The 16297-nt window shown below is 34.7% G+C and overlaps 1 protein-coding gene across 2 annotated transcripts in view; it reads right to left on the reverse strand.

The window, feature by feature from the left end:
• Window positions 1–16297, reverse strand: part of LOC148950159 (splicing regulator SDE2) — a 47849-nt gene that overhangs the window by 21032 nt on the left and 10520 nt on the right. For both annotated transcript variants that reach the window (XM_089091479.1, XM_089091478.1), the window contains exons 2-4: window positions 10422–10563; window positions 4894–5005; window positions 2482–2651 (exon numbers count right to left, since the gene is read on the reverse strand). In XM_089091479.1, coding sequence (XP_088947605.1) covers window positions 2482–2651; window positions 4894–5005; window positions 10422–10563 — 424 coding nt within the window. The remainder of the gene's footprint in view (window positions 1–2481; window positions 2652–4893; window positions 5006–10421; window positions 10564–16297) is intronic.

A 16297-nucleotide genomic window follows, 5' to 3' on the forward strand; every position in this document is an offset into this window, starting at 1 on the left:
AAATAAAAACTAATTGTGTCTTAGAGACAGTATGTTCTTAAATATTTACATGTTAAATATTACAGTATATTCTTAAATATTTGACAGTATGTTCAATATAATTTTTCCAATGATTTATAAGGACCTTTTTCTCTAATACGGGTAACATCCTTTTTTGGGTGTTTTTCTGAATCTGCCCTCCCCCCACCACCGCTCCCATGAAAAAGTATTATGGTACAGTACACGAGCTGCAATAAGATGCAATCTATTTTAAGTTTTCTTGCTTGAGTTTTGAACGTGTCACCCTTTGCTTCATGAACTATGTCAGGGCAACAGCTTGGAGCCTTAATAGCATCAATAAAAGTTAAATTTCTACGAAAACATGCATACACTTTTGGAAAATTTATATCAGAAATTTCTGCTCGAATGGCTCTCTTTACCAAGATATATCTAGGCTTTGAAAGCAGACATGATAAAAGAGAGGTTGGGTTAATTAAGAAGTGTGCATTCTAACGATAAAAATGCATCGCAAGAAATGTCTACCTAGAAGACTATGGATTCCTCAGCCACTTTTTAAATCAGTTAAGAAAATGTATCGTCTACACGAAATAAGAATGAAATACACAACATCAGATTATACACTTTAAAAATTACAAAACATGACAGTAAAATATCTTAGAATAAGTGAGGAAAGATGTTTTGAAATTTGTTTCAAAAAGTGTGTGTGTGCATATTTAAAACTTATGTCTATCTTCAGGGTTTTTTTCTAATAGATGAAAGAATGTTAGAGTTTTCCCGCTGCATGAAAAAGGTAGTAAAATTATACTTTATTCCCTTTAGAGAGTTTTAGAATTTCTCGTTTTGGAACATTTAGACTCCCTTCAGAGATTTATGAATGTGTCAGATTTTCAATAAGATTTCAAATTCCTTTCATAGCAAACAAGCTTAAATTAAATGAAAATTTAACATCTGAAACGACGAACTATTAAAGAAAAATATTGTAATAAATTAATAATCCCCAGTTCTTTCATTCATCATGGCTTTGATGATGGAACAGTCTTTCTTTTTTCTGATGGTATTGAGGTAGCCTTCTTTGTCCCACACTTAATCTAAGTTGTTTCATTCTCTTTTTTTCTTCTTTTTTTGTCTTTTAATGCATGATGAAATCTATCTAATAGCAGTGAGTCATGTAGTCCTGGACTCTAAAATGGTGGGGTATGGTGACAAATACGTAACTGATCTGACCGCAAACAATCAACTAGATTGATGTTAAATATCGTGGATACAGAGTTCCTATAATTTAAAAAATTTGCTATTTAATCTTCGTTGCAGAAAGTAGAGGAGCGATAAACAATCTACTAAATTTTATTGACAATGTCGGTAACGTTGGAGGAAACTTGTTTATGGATAGCATTCATTTCTGTTTACTATTCCATCAAAATAAAAGAAGGTAGATGCAAGGCGACTTTGATTTTGTGTAGGGGGAACACTTTTATCTGACCAAGACAAAGAGGTTACAGTATTTTTATGCTTGTCGTCTGACAGGCTGCGCTGCAAGTAGCAACTATATCTTCGCCTATAATTCTAAAAAAAATTATATTTAAAAAATATAAACAAAATCTTATATAAAAAAAAAAATAGATAAAAAAATATATATGAAATTTTTTTTTCCAATACTTTCTTTAATATTAGGCAAAAAAAAAACTTGACCACACACCACAAAAAATACCATTTCTACATTGAGATATTAGAAGTCTTTCTTTAGCCTTACTGTAACTAGTACTTTAACTAGTAAATGTACTTTAGCCTGACTTTAACGAATAACATTGATCCACCTTGTCCCGTGTACCCTACTAACGCTTAAAAAACGTAGGGGTAAAAAACTTTAAAGAACGTAAGAGTAAACGTAACGCTTACTCATTCGTTATTCATCGACTGCATTATCATTTAGAAAAGTGTCGCAATATCTCAAGATTTTGCAATCAAAATCTAAAAAAATCGGATAAACGCACTCTACCATAGTTTCAGAACTGCAGCTTCTCAAGCTAAAACTGCAAAAGTTGTAAAAAAAAAAGCTAAAAAAGATAAAAGATAAAAGCTGTAAAAGGAAGATATTCCATGGTGAAGGTAACAAGCACTGGAAGGAAAAACAACATGATTCCGTGCTTGATTAACATTATCGTGCGCTATTTAGGATAATAAAACGTCACTGAAAATTGCCAGCTCTGATGATGAGTGTATTCATTATTATCGGTTAATTTCATACACCCCTCCTCCGTCCCTTCCCAACCAACACGGAACATAAAAACTAGCTTTAAATAGGTATACAAAAACTAGCTTTAAATAGGTATACTCTGTAGTTTAGACCTAGAACGTTTCTCTGATGTCACTATTTATTATCGTTTTTGTTTTGTAGCATCTGTTAACAGTAATGAAAACTGATAACAATACATGGCCTGACTTCTACTAATTATTTTGGAAACCGCTGGCGACACATATTACCTTTTTCAACGGATTCGTAGACCTTATCAGAAATTTCTGATCTCTGCTTATCATACGTTGGATCATGAAACTCGTGCTTTGTCTCTTGGCAAAGTTTTTCCAACTTCGCCTTTTTCCGTTCTTGTTTTTCTTTTTCACGATCAGCCTTCTTAGCAATCCAGTCTTTTAACCTAAAAATAAAACATGAAGTAAAATTTGTGAAGTTGAGACCTTTAAGGGAAGGAAATCCACAAGTAATTTGAAGTTTGTTCTCTCTCAATCATAAGAGAAAAGAAATAAAGAGAACGCACTCATGCTTAATTCTGTAATTTCATTTTCACTTTACACCTGTTTCTTTGACATTAAATCAAGTTTCTTAACATAACAAAATAGTCAGGTCGATGTCCGTTTTAACTACCCTAATTGAACTGACCTATGAGCTAGACCGAGTTTTTAGTCTTGACTCTCGTGTAAATCCCGAGAAAGAACACAGCCATCATCTGTCGTTTACATTTATATTTTAAAAGACTCTTAAAAAGTCTACACCTTGTAAAATTTATCTGTTTTCTTCCTGAATTGTTGCTTATGATTCAACTAAAAACAGACCGTTTGTCTCTCTTCGTAAAATAATTTAAAATCCTTCAAACAAAAATTCGTGAATGTTCCATGCCTTTATCAGATACAAAAGGTACCGTATATTGACATGGCAAGTTGCACAACAAAAAACAACAAAATTCCAAGATACAAAATTATACTGTCATGATAATGAAAAAACTGCAGCGTGATGTAAAGGATATGTTTCTTCTTAAAGAAAACGGCATCCAGTTATTCTTCAGCTTAAGAAAATGTAAAGTTCACTTGTTGCAATTGTCTTAAACACTATGAGAATTCCGCCTCCTTCAAATTTATTGAACAGAGATAGGCCTAGTCAAAAAAAGAAATTCAAAGTTGCCTTTGACACTTTTCACCTCCAGAATTTAAGAATTTAAACAAATAAAAATATAAAGAGAAAACAATTATAATATTGTAAACAAAGCAGTAGAAAAATAATTTTTTTGTTGTGTCAACTGCTTTGTTTACAATATTATACCCGTTTTCTCTCTATATTTTCATTTGTCAAATTCTGCGAATTGAAAGGCAGCGTGGTCTAAGAAATTATTTAATTTTTTTATTGTCTATCTTTTCGAAACTTATCATTATACAGCAATTTAGGCTTCAACTAGAAAAAGAAAGGAATATAGATTATATAGACTATTTTTTTAAATAAGATTAAATGTTTTTTAGTAGAACCAAGCCAAATGGTAAACAGCTAGCTACAAGTTTCATTATCATGTATGAGAAGCAAAAGTCTTTGATTTTTGTATTTTGACAAGATACATGAACGGAGCAACCGCTATTTTTTTAATGTCCAATTTTAGAAACCTGAATCAACAAAAATTAACAGGTTGGATAAATGATTATATCTTGCACAACGAAATTTTTTAGGAAACGAGCAAAAATTGTTTTAATTTTAAACTAGTAGTTACTGGCTAGTGTATTTTTGTTCTGAAACTGTTATTGATACTACAAATATTACCATTTCAGTATTGCTGAAAAATGCTATCATGAGAAGATAAAGTTTCTATTATTTATATTAAGCTATCCATTAATGGAAGGTTAATGGATAAAACTGACATGAAAGATAATAAAGAAAGAATTTAGTACTTATTATTTTGTTTATTGAATGTTCATAACAATTACAAACAGGTAGGCAAACTCCGGAAAGTACTAATTCAGAAAGATAAGTGATTTTATGTGGTGGGTCTAAAAAGGGCCTAACCTAACCTACATAAAATTTCAAAACTAGCCTATGGATTCCTCCGATGAATGGGTCTAAAAAGTTGGATTCTTGTTTAGTCTTGAAAAAATCTGTTCAGGTTTAATTCGTTTGTGCCTTTTTATGTTTCTGTCTACAATAAGTGACATGTGTATTAATTTTTTTGTGTCTTTGTTCACTTTGTAAATAATAGCGCGATTTAGTCGGGATTTAAACCCTGACTACGAAAGCTCTTATGTTAATAAATGATTCTGATTCTGAAAGTCATTCATGGGTCATTTCGCGTAGCTGCCACCGCCATATTACAAATAAACACTCGATAGCGTTAACCCCGTGAACATTTTCCTCTCCTTTAATAAAATAAAAAACGTTAGTTTGCGATTTTTTTTTATTATAGAGGAGGAAGGATATTATGCTAATGAAATATTACAGGCTTTTTCCTCTGTTTTGAATATTTGATACTATAATTATGAAAAGGACTGCATTAGAAAGGAAGGAGATATTTGAACTAGAGCTGGCAAATAAAAACGGCTTTGAATCCGTCGAAAGCGGAAGTTGTATATGCGTTGTATTTTATGTTCCTTAAACTTAAACGTTCGGAAACAACAAAAAATAACCTTTTTTCTTCATTAATGTCTCTTATTCTTCGGCCACTTAAGTCTCTGCAGGCTTCACGGTTGGTCGTTTTTTCAATCTGAGCACCAATGGCACGAAGCATAGATCCAAAGCCTAAATTGAAGTAGAAAATTAAAACGACAAAAATAATTTTATATAGAAAAGGGAGCGCAGGGGTCAATATTTAGGGTAGGGATATGGTAATTTCAGATGATGTTTCCAGTAGGAGAAAACTTTCAGAGGATAAATCCAGTAAAAGGGTATATAAAATCAAAAACATATATCGCTAGATCAAAATGCCTCACATTTTAGCTGTGGGGGGGGGGGGGTGTCCATAGACCGATTCCAGGGCAAGAACATTCCTTCTCCAAATATCATTTTGCACCAAAGTTATTGTATAGGTTTAAGTTTTTACGGGCATTCACAAGACCGTAACCATACCTGCCTATAGGCCTAAACATTCGGAGGTGGGGAAATTTTCATAAAAGGGGGCACCAGGACCCATGTCAGTCAGTACTTCTTTAGCTATACGTCATGGCTTTCTTGGATTTCCAGAAGCTTCCTAAAATTTATATTCATAATAATTCTTCTTTGTACTTTGTTAGAAAAAGGTTTAGGATGTTTCTACGATTGTTACAAATAATTACATTCCTATTATCATCAGATTTAATTTTTTTTTTCCTTGGAGCTGGTCTATTCAACACGTCTACGACTAAGACGTGTCTTGATCAAAATCAATTTTGATGCCTTATTCAGAAAAATAGAACTCTGGTGGTAGGGTTTACCACATTTTGAGTTATCAGAGCCAGCACGATAAATTCACTTATGTAGTTTTAATCAAGATATATGTTCTAGTTCATGGGATTTTTCTCCTTGTCGTACTACCCTGCAAGTTAAGCTTCCGTACACTAAATGCTTGAAATAGGTAACTCAGCTCACATGCTGGATATTGGCAAACAATATTGCCAGCAAGGAAATTATAATCCTTAAACTCTCTCAGAACTCGACTAAGCACATCAGTATTTCATTTCGGGAGGAAATGAGAGTCTTTATGAACAAAGACAATATAATGCCAAAGACGCTAAGGCATTATAGCACCTCTTGTAAAATACAAAAACCTCTAAATATATTTACAGCCAAATAAAATAGAAAAAAGAGAATGAGATAGAGAAAAGTGAAATGAGTCAAATGACAGAGGTTGCAGTTTGAGGGGATGGGTGGTACATATAAGTTTTCCGAAAATTTAACATAATGCCAACTGAATTACAACAGACGACGTCTAATAGCCTACTTGAGTGACTTTTCACATCCTGTTTTTAACATCAGATAATTTTTAATTATTGAATTGTCAAAAGTGTTATCAATCTTTTTTTTAGGATTCGTCTCATTTGTGTATTTTATTTATAGCGTTTTGTTTGGGGACACTATTGGTGACCTGGAATGCTAACTTACACAACATTTTTTTACCCTGTGTTCACACCTAAGCATCCAAAATATCTAACAAATAAGCTTTTCAGTCTCTGGCCGCACACCCTAGCAAAGAAGTAACTGTTCAAAGCAGAATTTCTGAGGATGACCCGAAATAGTTTTTAAATGCGAAAGAAAGGACAAGATCCGGATAAAAGATTAAAATGTTATTTCCACAGAAATTACTCCATATATTTCGAGAGATACCACCTGGTTGGCACCATTACTGTCAATACACTATCATAGGTCGGCCTTTGATGGAAACACTAGATGCTTAGAACATGTACTGCATTTGTTTAGTACATTGGAATTCATATCTTGCACTTTTGTTGTTAACGTTCACTCTGTATATAAATTACAAAATAGCTATAGCATTGAAAGCAGGAAAAAGGCTGAAGTTTGCTCAAAGAACTGCTAGGCCATCTTGACCCCCCTCCCCTCTCGCATATATCTCGTCACTTTATATGACTTATTCCTTCATTTCATCCAGATTTCCTACAATTTATGTGCTTTTCAAACTTCTCACCTCCTCTCTCTTTCCACAAAAAAAATCTAGCACAACCATGTGCCTCATTGATTATGCCAGTTTCGATTTTTCATGGATCTTCTGGAAGTACAGTTAGAAAAAAATTCCAAGCAATATGGCTTGTTTTCTAGCACATGACCTATTACCTTCTAGAACTCAATAGTAATAAGCAGCTAAATATGATGGTGTCTTTTGGTTAATTTTCATGGATTAATTTCCCTAAAAGAGTTACTAGCTGAACTACGAATTGTTTGAATAATGAGTTTTCAAATTTTCAATGAATTTTACCGAAAGTTGTGGTAACTGATACAACAGAGCACATAAGATTTTCTTTCTGAATATGGGATCAAAATTGATTTTGATCAAGACACATCTTGATCGAAAATATATATATACGCCCTCTAACTGATAATGATGTGATACTTAAGTGTAAAAATGGATTAGTCGAGTTAATTTAGACAACTGAGCTGTCAAGTAATACTAGCGTGAAGGCGAAATTTACAATTTTTATGACATCCTGCAGCAATCATATCGTCACTACACCAGAAATAAGGGAGTAGAGAAGTACACCAAGAAAACCATAGATCATAAGACAATTTCCAGCGAGTGCAAGTGAAACAGACCAGCTCCATGGAAAGAAAATGAAATCTGATAATAATCTGAAGTTAATGATTTATAACAATCCTACTACAAAGTCCTTGGACTTTGACAATAGTGAGAGTTCTGGTCCTTTATAATAAGTAAAAGTGATTAGACACCAACCAACTTTTTTTATATCCTTTTATCCAGCTTATCCTATTATCCAAATATCCTTTTATCCTTTTTTTATATCCAACTTTTTTTTATTATCCTTTTGTTACCCTTTAGGACATTTTATTGACATTTTCAGGCACCTATTTTGCACTTTCTCTGTTGCTGCTCAATTTTGAGTGTAGGAGATTCTTCCGGAGAAGGAGTGACAGTGGGGGGGGGGGTGTAAAAGCCAGCTACCGAATAACACACCTAGATACGGCCCCAGACGAACTAATTGGTCAAGATTAGAGGAAAGTCTTGGGTGATGAAGCCATTTCAGAAAAATTTGTGAAACACTTTTTCCAGCATTGGGAACAGTATAATTAAATAAAATGAGCGAAGATGATGCTTGATTCTGGAGTTATATAGGGGGGGAGGGAAATCAGATGTATCATTTAATTTAATTCCAGCAAGTGCAACAGGAACAAAAAGCATCATATATGATATGTAAAGTACTGCTATATGAAAGTGTTAACACTTTTTTTTACTCATCTTAACACTTTGGATTCTACCCTCAGTTCACCTTAGAACTAGAAGATAATCATAAACTGCCTTTTCTACACGTCTTCATCCTCAATAAATATCTCAGCCTTGAATATTTGATTAATAGAAAACCTACACATAATGCTAGGTATTTGCATTTCTCTTCCAACCACCCTCCTTGCGTCAAAAAAAGGAGCAGTTATATCTTTAGTCAATCGTATAATAAGAATATGCTCAAAAGCTCATATAGTCCCAGAATTGAGTTTTCTGAAGGACGTTTTCTTTTGCAATGGATATCCCATCAAGTTACTGGAATCCATCATAGAAAAAAGACAAAAAAAAGGCAGAAAAGGATGAACTCCACAACCTCCAAAGTCTCCACACCTCCAACAGATATCATTCCTTTGGTGGGTGATAAGAAAGTCTTTACTGTTTTACCCTATTTTCCCAAATTAAGTGACAAACTACAAAAAATTCTAAAAAAAAACATAAGTTAAATGTCACCTTCAAAAATTCTATTAAAATTCATAGCTATTTTAACAGCAGCAAAGATGAACGAGCCCCATTTTAGGCAGTGGTGTTTATAGGGTTCCCTGTTCTTGCGGTTGTTTCAATGTTGGAGGAACCCACCAGCAATTAGGGGATAGGTTGTCAAAACACAGGTCCTCAATCGACAAAGCTATGGAGCTACACCAAAGGCCTGAGAGTTTTGATTCTGTCTTGGATCAACATATCCATGACAATCAACACCATTTCATTTTATTTGACAACACCTCCATCATTACCCCCGTTAAAGGTCTGATGCAAGTTTTCAGGGAGCAGTTGAGACATACAAAAAAGCACATTCACCGAAAGGTAGCTCTCAATAGAGACACCGGAGCAACCTATTTAAGCCCGATTTACACTGAACTAATTAATTCTGATCGTTTTTATATAAATCAACAAAATCATACTTTGCAAACTAACAAAATCTGTGATGGTGTCTTACCTGGGAAGCGATTAGATTTTAAAAATACTGTGTATAAATTGAAAAATTGAATTGCCATTCAGTATTATATTTTTATTCAGTTACCTTTTCACCGTTACATTGAGAGGGTCACCTTTTCATATTTTAGTTCATGTGTTTGTTTTAAGGTTTGATTTTTTATATTATCCTTGGATTTTTATTAGTAATTTTTATTTTATTATCGTGCACTGAGGACGGTAAAGCGAAGTTCTTGACCAAAATATTCGCATTATAGTCTACGTTTTTCACTGGCTCGTTTTATCCTCGTTTCTCTCTTGTTTACTGTTTTTTTTTTTTCGTTTTGTCATGATTAGTCAATGTGGTCTCAGAAATTATTTACATTCAATGTGTTTAGCAAATACTTTCCAAATAAAACCATATTTCCATGGTATCCATATTTGAGGAAAGAATAAGTCCCATGTTCCACTAGAGATGAAATCCAGGTCTAAAAAATATTTTGTCCATAGAGCTATTACACCTTGAAATAAGATAACTAATGATGTGAAATAAGATAACTAATGATGGGAAGTGAAGATCTGAATAAATTTAAGCATTACTTAAAGGATAAAATGTATGGTAAGGATGAATTTTAGTTTGGTTAAAGTTGTTAAACTCCTTATTATTTAATCTTAATTATAAATTATTGAAGGATGATTATAAAGTGATTTATGGTAATTTATTACTTCTCTGTGGAATTGGAAGGATAATCATTAATTTATGAAGGATTGATAATTAATGGATTATGTTGTAGGTAACAGGACAACTCTACTAAAAGTGAAATTGGACTGATTTAAAAATAACTGTCAAATCATGTAGGTTGTTATTTTGGATGATAGTGCTCTTGTCTTTTTAACTTGTACAGGACTACCCCTTAAGACAACCTGGAGTCAGGTTACCGGACAGCCTAGAAGAGTGGTTAAGATGGTAGACATAGGCCTATTTATTATGTATGGTGTAAATATTTTGTTTGCTTTGTTCATTTGATAAACAAAAGAAAGAAAATCCTATTTAGTTGTATTTGAGTGATTCCAAGTAAGTTTGAATGTAAAAGTTGAGCTATTCTATTTTGCAAACAATTCTGTCACAGAAGTGCAGGACAAATCAGATATACTGGATTTTTGCTTAAAGAAGAAAATCTAACATACGCAAAAACTGGATAGATACTCAAATTGCTTTGTAATCCTGAAAACTTCAAAATATACTGATTAACATACTGACATACTGATTAAATAGAAAGTCAATCGAAGAAACTTTACCTCCTTTTCCACCAACAAGCGGTACGAATGTCTCAATAAAACAAACATCATTTTCTCCAATGTCTGGTAGCCTATCATGGATATTGATAATCTTTCCTGAAACTTTAAATTTCAAAGTTTCATGTGCTGACTCGGGCACAGCCTGCAAATGAGAAACTTAAAATACATCAGTATAAAAATTATTTGAATACACATATTTTATAACTGAAGCGGAGTCTTAAAAAAAACAGGGATAGAAGACGTCAAATTCTACCAACCAATAATCATAGTAAATGGAGATCAAGACCATATTCAATCATGTTCCTACTATGAAACCCGTTGGCCTGACTATATATGAACCAATAAGCTGCACAAGAAAATACAGCTTGATCCCAATTTCTTGGGCTAGAATGAAAGGACTTTCTACCGCCACGTTTTACATAAGATAGATTGTTAAAAGTTGTGCCTTTTGTCATTCATAATATTCAAATATTTATTTTGACACAATTATCCCAACAGTTTTGATTAGCTTCATTGCCGTTTTCAAGCGTGTATACATAAATGTATACTGTGGAAGGAGAATTGGCAAAAATTTACATCAACATTGTATTAATCCTTGGTTGCGCCTCTCCTAATATTAATATTTATCTTGATTAAGTTATAGTAAATAAGTAAGTTTATTTATTACCCGCAATATAAAATAAATGCGGAGTAAAAAAGAAAAAACAAAATGATATTATCCCTATGGAAATGATAATAAAAATATAACATCAATAACATAAAAATGTTTATAAATCTTCAATCTGAAAAAAAAAAATAAGTGAGGGGGTCACTGGCATAAATACTCCTTGAAGTATTGGTCCTCAGATCCTTAGCGATGTTGTCAAGCAGTACTAGAGGGTCGATAAGTCCAGAATGAGAAATAATCTTGTGATTTCTGTACCACCTTGGTAAATATAGCAGGACTTTACAATATTTAAAATAGCCTCTCCTTAGCTGAAGACGGTCTTTTTTTGCGCATTAAAAGCTGCAAACCGGAAAGAAAAAGAATTGTGGGAGAAAAAAAACTATGGTAAAGTTTACATAAGCCTCGGCGGCTATACCTCCTTCTATTAGGCGAGATTTTACCATACGAGAAGCGAATACATTGCAGAGCACTAGCAACCAGAGACGAGCATGTAGTCAAAAGTGTATCAGAAAAAGTAATCCCAAGCCATTTCAACTTTGAGACACACTTGAGTAGCATTGTACCCACATCTAAAGGAGGAGCTAGTTTAGAAATATTAAAACACAGAAACTCGCATTTTTAAGCATTTATAGAAAGCCCAATCATACTCAAAGCATTAATCAGAACATTTAGTTGTTTTTTTTAGGCCTGACCTAGTACGACTAACTAGCAGAACATCATCAGCATAGGCAATGTAACTAACAACAGTATTTTCTAAAAACACAGTAGGGGACAGCATTCACAAACAGTCCACAAGCACAGTTTTAAAAATATATGGAGATAGCACACCACCTTGCCTGACTCCCTTCTTTACTGAGATAGGTTCAGATATATCAGACATCCATTTTAACTGAACCAACGAATTGGAACACCAATATTGTAAAACTTTTACTACGGAAGAATTAAATCCTGCTTCAACTAAGCAGTGAAGCGCTTGCGAATGTACAACGTTGTCAAAAGCGCCCGAGATATCAACCGAGCAAAAATAAAGTGGCCTTTTTTGCATTTTTGCCGAGACTAGCAACTGACCAAGCATATGATGGGCTTGAGAACAACCAAAACCAGCTCTGAACCCAACTTGATAATTAGATAAATCACATTTAGTCAAAACTTCAGGCAATACGGCATACTCGAACAGTTTGCTCACGAAGCAGAACACTGTAATTGGTCGATAACTGGAACACTGATCTGCGTCCTTTCCCTTATTCAAAACTGATCTTACAATTCCTGAAAGAAAACTATCTGGAACTAAGGATTGGGCTAAACACATCGGGAATAGGAGCTGAATGTGTGTTAACAATAATGGATACTTAATGGTGTAGCGATTGTATCACAGACCATCCATACCAGGAGCACTTGATTTCTTAACACTCTTAAAAGCCCAATAGATATCACCACTGTATAATGACAATATATGGACTTGCCGAAGAACTCAAAGAACAGTATTATGAAATAAGGAAGAAAGCATAGACTGAATAGAATGATTAAATGTAGAAAAAACACAAGTAAAATGAACGACAAAATCACTGACTTTGATTATTAAAACGGTAGCAGGCACACACTGCTGCTATTAACTACATTGGACAAACACTTCTGATTAGAGGGGCCATCTAAACCTTTCGGGCGGGCTTGACGCAAAGAAGATCTAAACTGACTTTTCAAATTTTGCTTAATTTTAAATACTTTACCAGACTTGGGGCGATCACAAGGAATCCAAAGGCGAAGTCAAAACTTCGCACGTTGATTAGCTTTTTTTACTTCATGGCACACATTCCATAATGGTTTTCTGGTGTCAAATCTAACACGTTCAATAGGAACTGAAACTGAAGCAGCTGCCTTCAAATAATTCACAACCTGGTAATAGTAAAAAGTTAAATCGGTCTTAGCTGTTGATGACCTTACAGAGGTTTGTAAAAGGTGAAAAGGCACTTTCAGGCTTGACAATAACGAGCAAAGAATATACAAATAAACTTAAGAATTTACTCGTTTCCAATTTGGCTTATCAAACCATTTATTATGGTTAGAAGAAAGGTCATAAGCCAGTAGAGCAGACGGCTCAATTTCACAAGTTAAAGGCACGTGATCTTCCTTAATTTTATCATCTAAAACAATGACAGGAGGAACCACAAGAGATCCTCTTGAAACTATAATATGATCAAGGTTTGATCTAGAACCATCACGGTTATAAATGTTGGTAAACTGCTTATCTTTATTGACTAACTGATAGCCACTAGGCAAAGCATAAAAAAACAGGTCATTTCTTTCAGACTGGGACCGAAGATTGGCATTGATATCACCAGCCACAATCAAATTTAATCCCTGATTGGTCATTCTTCGCAGAAGAGTCCTGACTCGATTACAAGAAATGTTCTTGCGATTGCATGGCATATAGACATTGATGAAGACCATATTACCGCATTTTATTACCAATAAATTATGATCAGAAGAAATAAGCTCAGGTTTTTTAGCAAGGCGAACTAAAGTTGCAAGGCCTCCAGAGGGTCAACCGCGCGTTTTTTTAGCTTCACGTACAAACGTGTGGTGGGTGGGTGACCGTTTAAGAGTATATGTATTGGCTTTAGTTAGAAAATGTTCCTGTAGGAAAAGTATATCATAATCAAGAAGCTCATCAATAAGAAGATCTTTGTCTATAGTTCCGTTAATATTAAGTGAAACAAAGCGAAATCTATTGCCACTAGCAATCATTTTTTATCCTTATTCAGAGCTTTTTTTAACACTGGGCATCTGACAATATAGGAAACATGATTTCACCCGCAGTTGGCGCAATTCGGGATAACAGTGCAAGGATTATCAAGTGTGTTACAATGTCCACCAGCGCACCGTGAACACTTTTGATTAGTCGATGGGAGTTGGCAATTTCCGACAATGTGGTTCAGCGATTGACAATGGTAACATCTAGGAGGTAACTTTTGGAAAGGTCTAATTTTAAAAAGCTCATATCCCAAATGCAAACCCTCATTTATAGCTTTATTTAAGGCAGCATTGTCTAGAAATTCAAGGCAGAAGGATTTGGAATTTCTAATTTTAGTTGCATCAACAAGACCGATCATACTAATAAGTTCTAATCATACTAATAAGCTCTGATTTTTTGCAGAAGAACAAGGATGTTACTCAAAATACCAAACACTTTTTGATTAAGGACATGAGAGGATACATTTAGCTGACTAGTTGCAGCGGCGGCGAGAGAAACGGCCGAGGCTTTATCCCAGGTATGGACTACCCACCTTTTCTTGACAGGATCAAATCTCACAATTGCGATACCATCATGACCATCCCGGGTATCAAGGGTCTCTTTGAGGTCAGTAAGAGGGTTTTTTAAAATAACTGCATAGGACGGTTTAGAAGAGACAAAACACTCTTGCATTAACGACGGAGGACATCCAATTGTTCCAGGCAGGAGAGTTCTCATACACTCAGGTAAAGAGCGCAGCTCGACAAACAGGAGTTTACACGGCAACTCAGCGCACAAAAAGCATTGGCAGGAATAAGTGGTACTTCACTAGGGTGGCGGATAACAAAGACTGGCAGACCGACATCATCAGCATCATACTTTGCGATAGTATCGATAATATCAGAGACACTATTAATAAACGCATTTGTACCCAATCTCTTAGGCTGAATTCCCCCAGGATGGCAAAACTGGAAGATTTGCATCCTCGCATCACAAACCTGGGTGAGTGTGAAAAATTCAGACATATGTTTCTTCATAATATCTGGAGAAGCCTTTTTTGATACTGTTTTGGACAAAATTCAGAACAGGACAATAAACGAGTGATCCAGTGGTCCACGCTATCAGCACTGAATGCTTAATACATACAAAGTGAAGGAACCTAGGAACAAGGGAAGTGTAAGAACCCCCTCAACTGTCCCCCGCAATTTACGGGTAACTTAATACCGGCGGGTACAATACGTCGCTTGCGAGAGGTTCCCTCCCCTCTTCTTATTGTTCCCAGTACGCTTCTTAACGATAAGAAATCAAAACTGGCGCTATAAAAACTGACACTATAGATGGCGTACCGATCTGCCAGAGAAAAAAGATGGCGCTGGTGACAATACCCAGGGAAAAGGGCTTATTCTAGTAATTAGAGAAGGTCATACAAACACTACTTGGCAAAAAAAAAAATTTATCTTTAGAGGGTAAAAAATAACAGGAAAAAAAAACTTAAAATAATTCAGAAACTTTTTCAAGTTACCAGCAAAGATGCAAAAATCAGTTTTTGAACATACTATAGATGGCATTCTCGATGGAATTATGTACACTTTCATTTCTAATTTCTCTCTTTACTGTTACCAAAAAAATATATTTTGTTTCTCTGTGAGAGAGAAAGAGAGAGAGAGAGGGTGACCAGGACAAGCTGCACAGGGCGTCATGGTTGGGGGGCTTGGAGGGGCTGCCACGCCTGGGGCTGCCACGCCTGGGGCTTCTGGTACTTTTGAGTAGGTATGTTTAAGCAGAGAGGGGGCACCGTAATTAATTTTGCTTTGCGCACCACCAATCCTAGGAACAGTCTTGACTGTAATGTTGTATGAAGATGGAAAGATCTTGAACTTTCCTTTTTTAATTTATGAATCAAACTTTTATTCAGTCAATATTATTAAAATTAACAAGCCATCTTGGTGAAGAACCTTGGGTGCCTACTGACCATTGCTAAATAGTATGCCTATCCTATAGGTAAATACAAACAGATATAGACAGGTATGATCCTAAGAGGGAAGATCAGATGATTTGTCATGGGGGTTGGATCTAAAATAGGAAAAATGGGCTTTTTCAGGTCGTCATGACGAGGCACTTTTGACCATGAGAAAATAGAAATCCATGCCAAAAACTTATCCAACATGGGTGGTACAAATCCACACCATTAAATGTTTTTTTTTTTTTTAAATCTCTTGTCCCAGCTCTATGCATATTGTAAATAATAACCATGATCAGTTTGTCTCACCAATTGGCGCTTATGACTTTCAAAAAATTGTTTTATGTACTGCTGGATCATGTAAGTGTTCAAACAAGAAGTTTAAGAATCCCTGTATGCAAGGAAGATGAAGAGGGCAAAGAAGATGATCTTCCAGCAACAACAAATAACTCCAATAAGAATACTTCTAGTTATCACTGCAACCGTGTGAGTAGAGAGAGAATCTTCTGCTAGTATCT

Source organism: Artemia sp. Qi Xiang Cuo, chromosome 7 (assembly GCF_049724085.1).
Source record: "Artemia sp. Qi Xiang Cuo chromosome 7, ASM4972408v1, whole genome shotgun sequence".
In the NCBI taxonomy this organism is placed as follows: Eukaryota; Metazoa; Arthropoda; class Branchiopoda; order Anostraca; family Artemiidae; genus Artemia; species Artemia sp. Qi Xiang Cuo.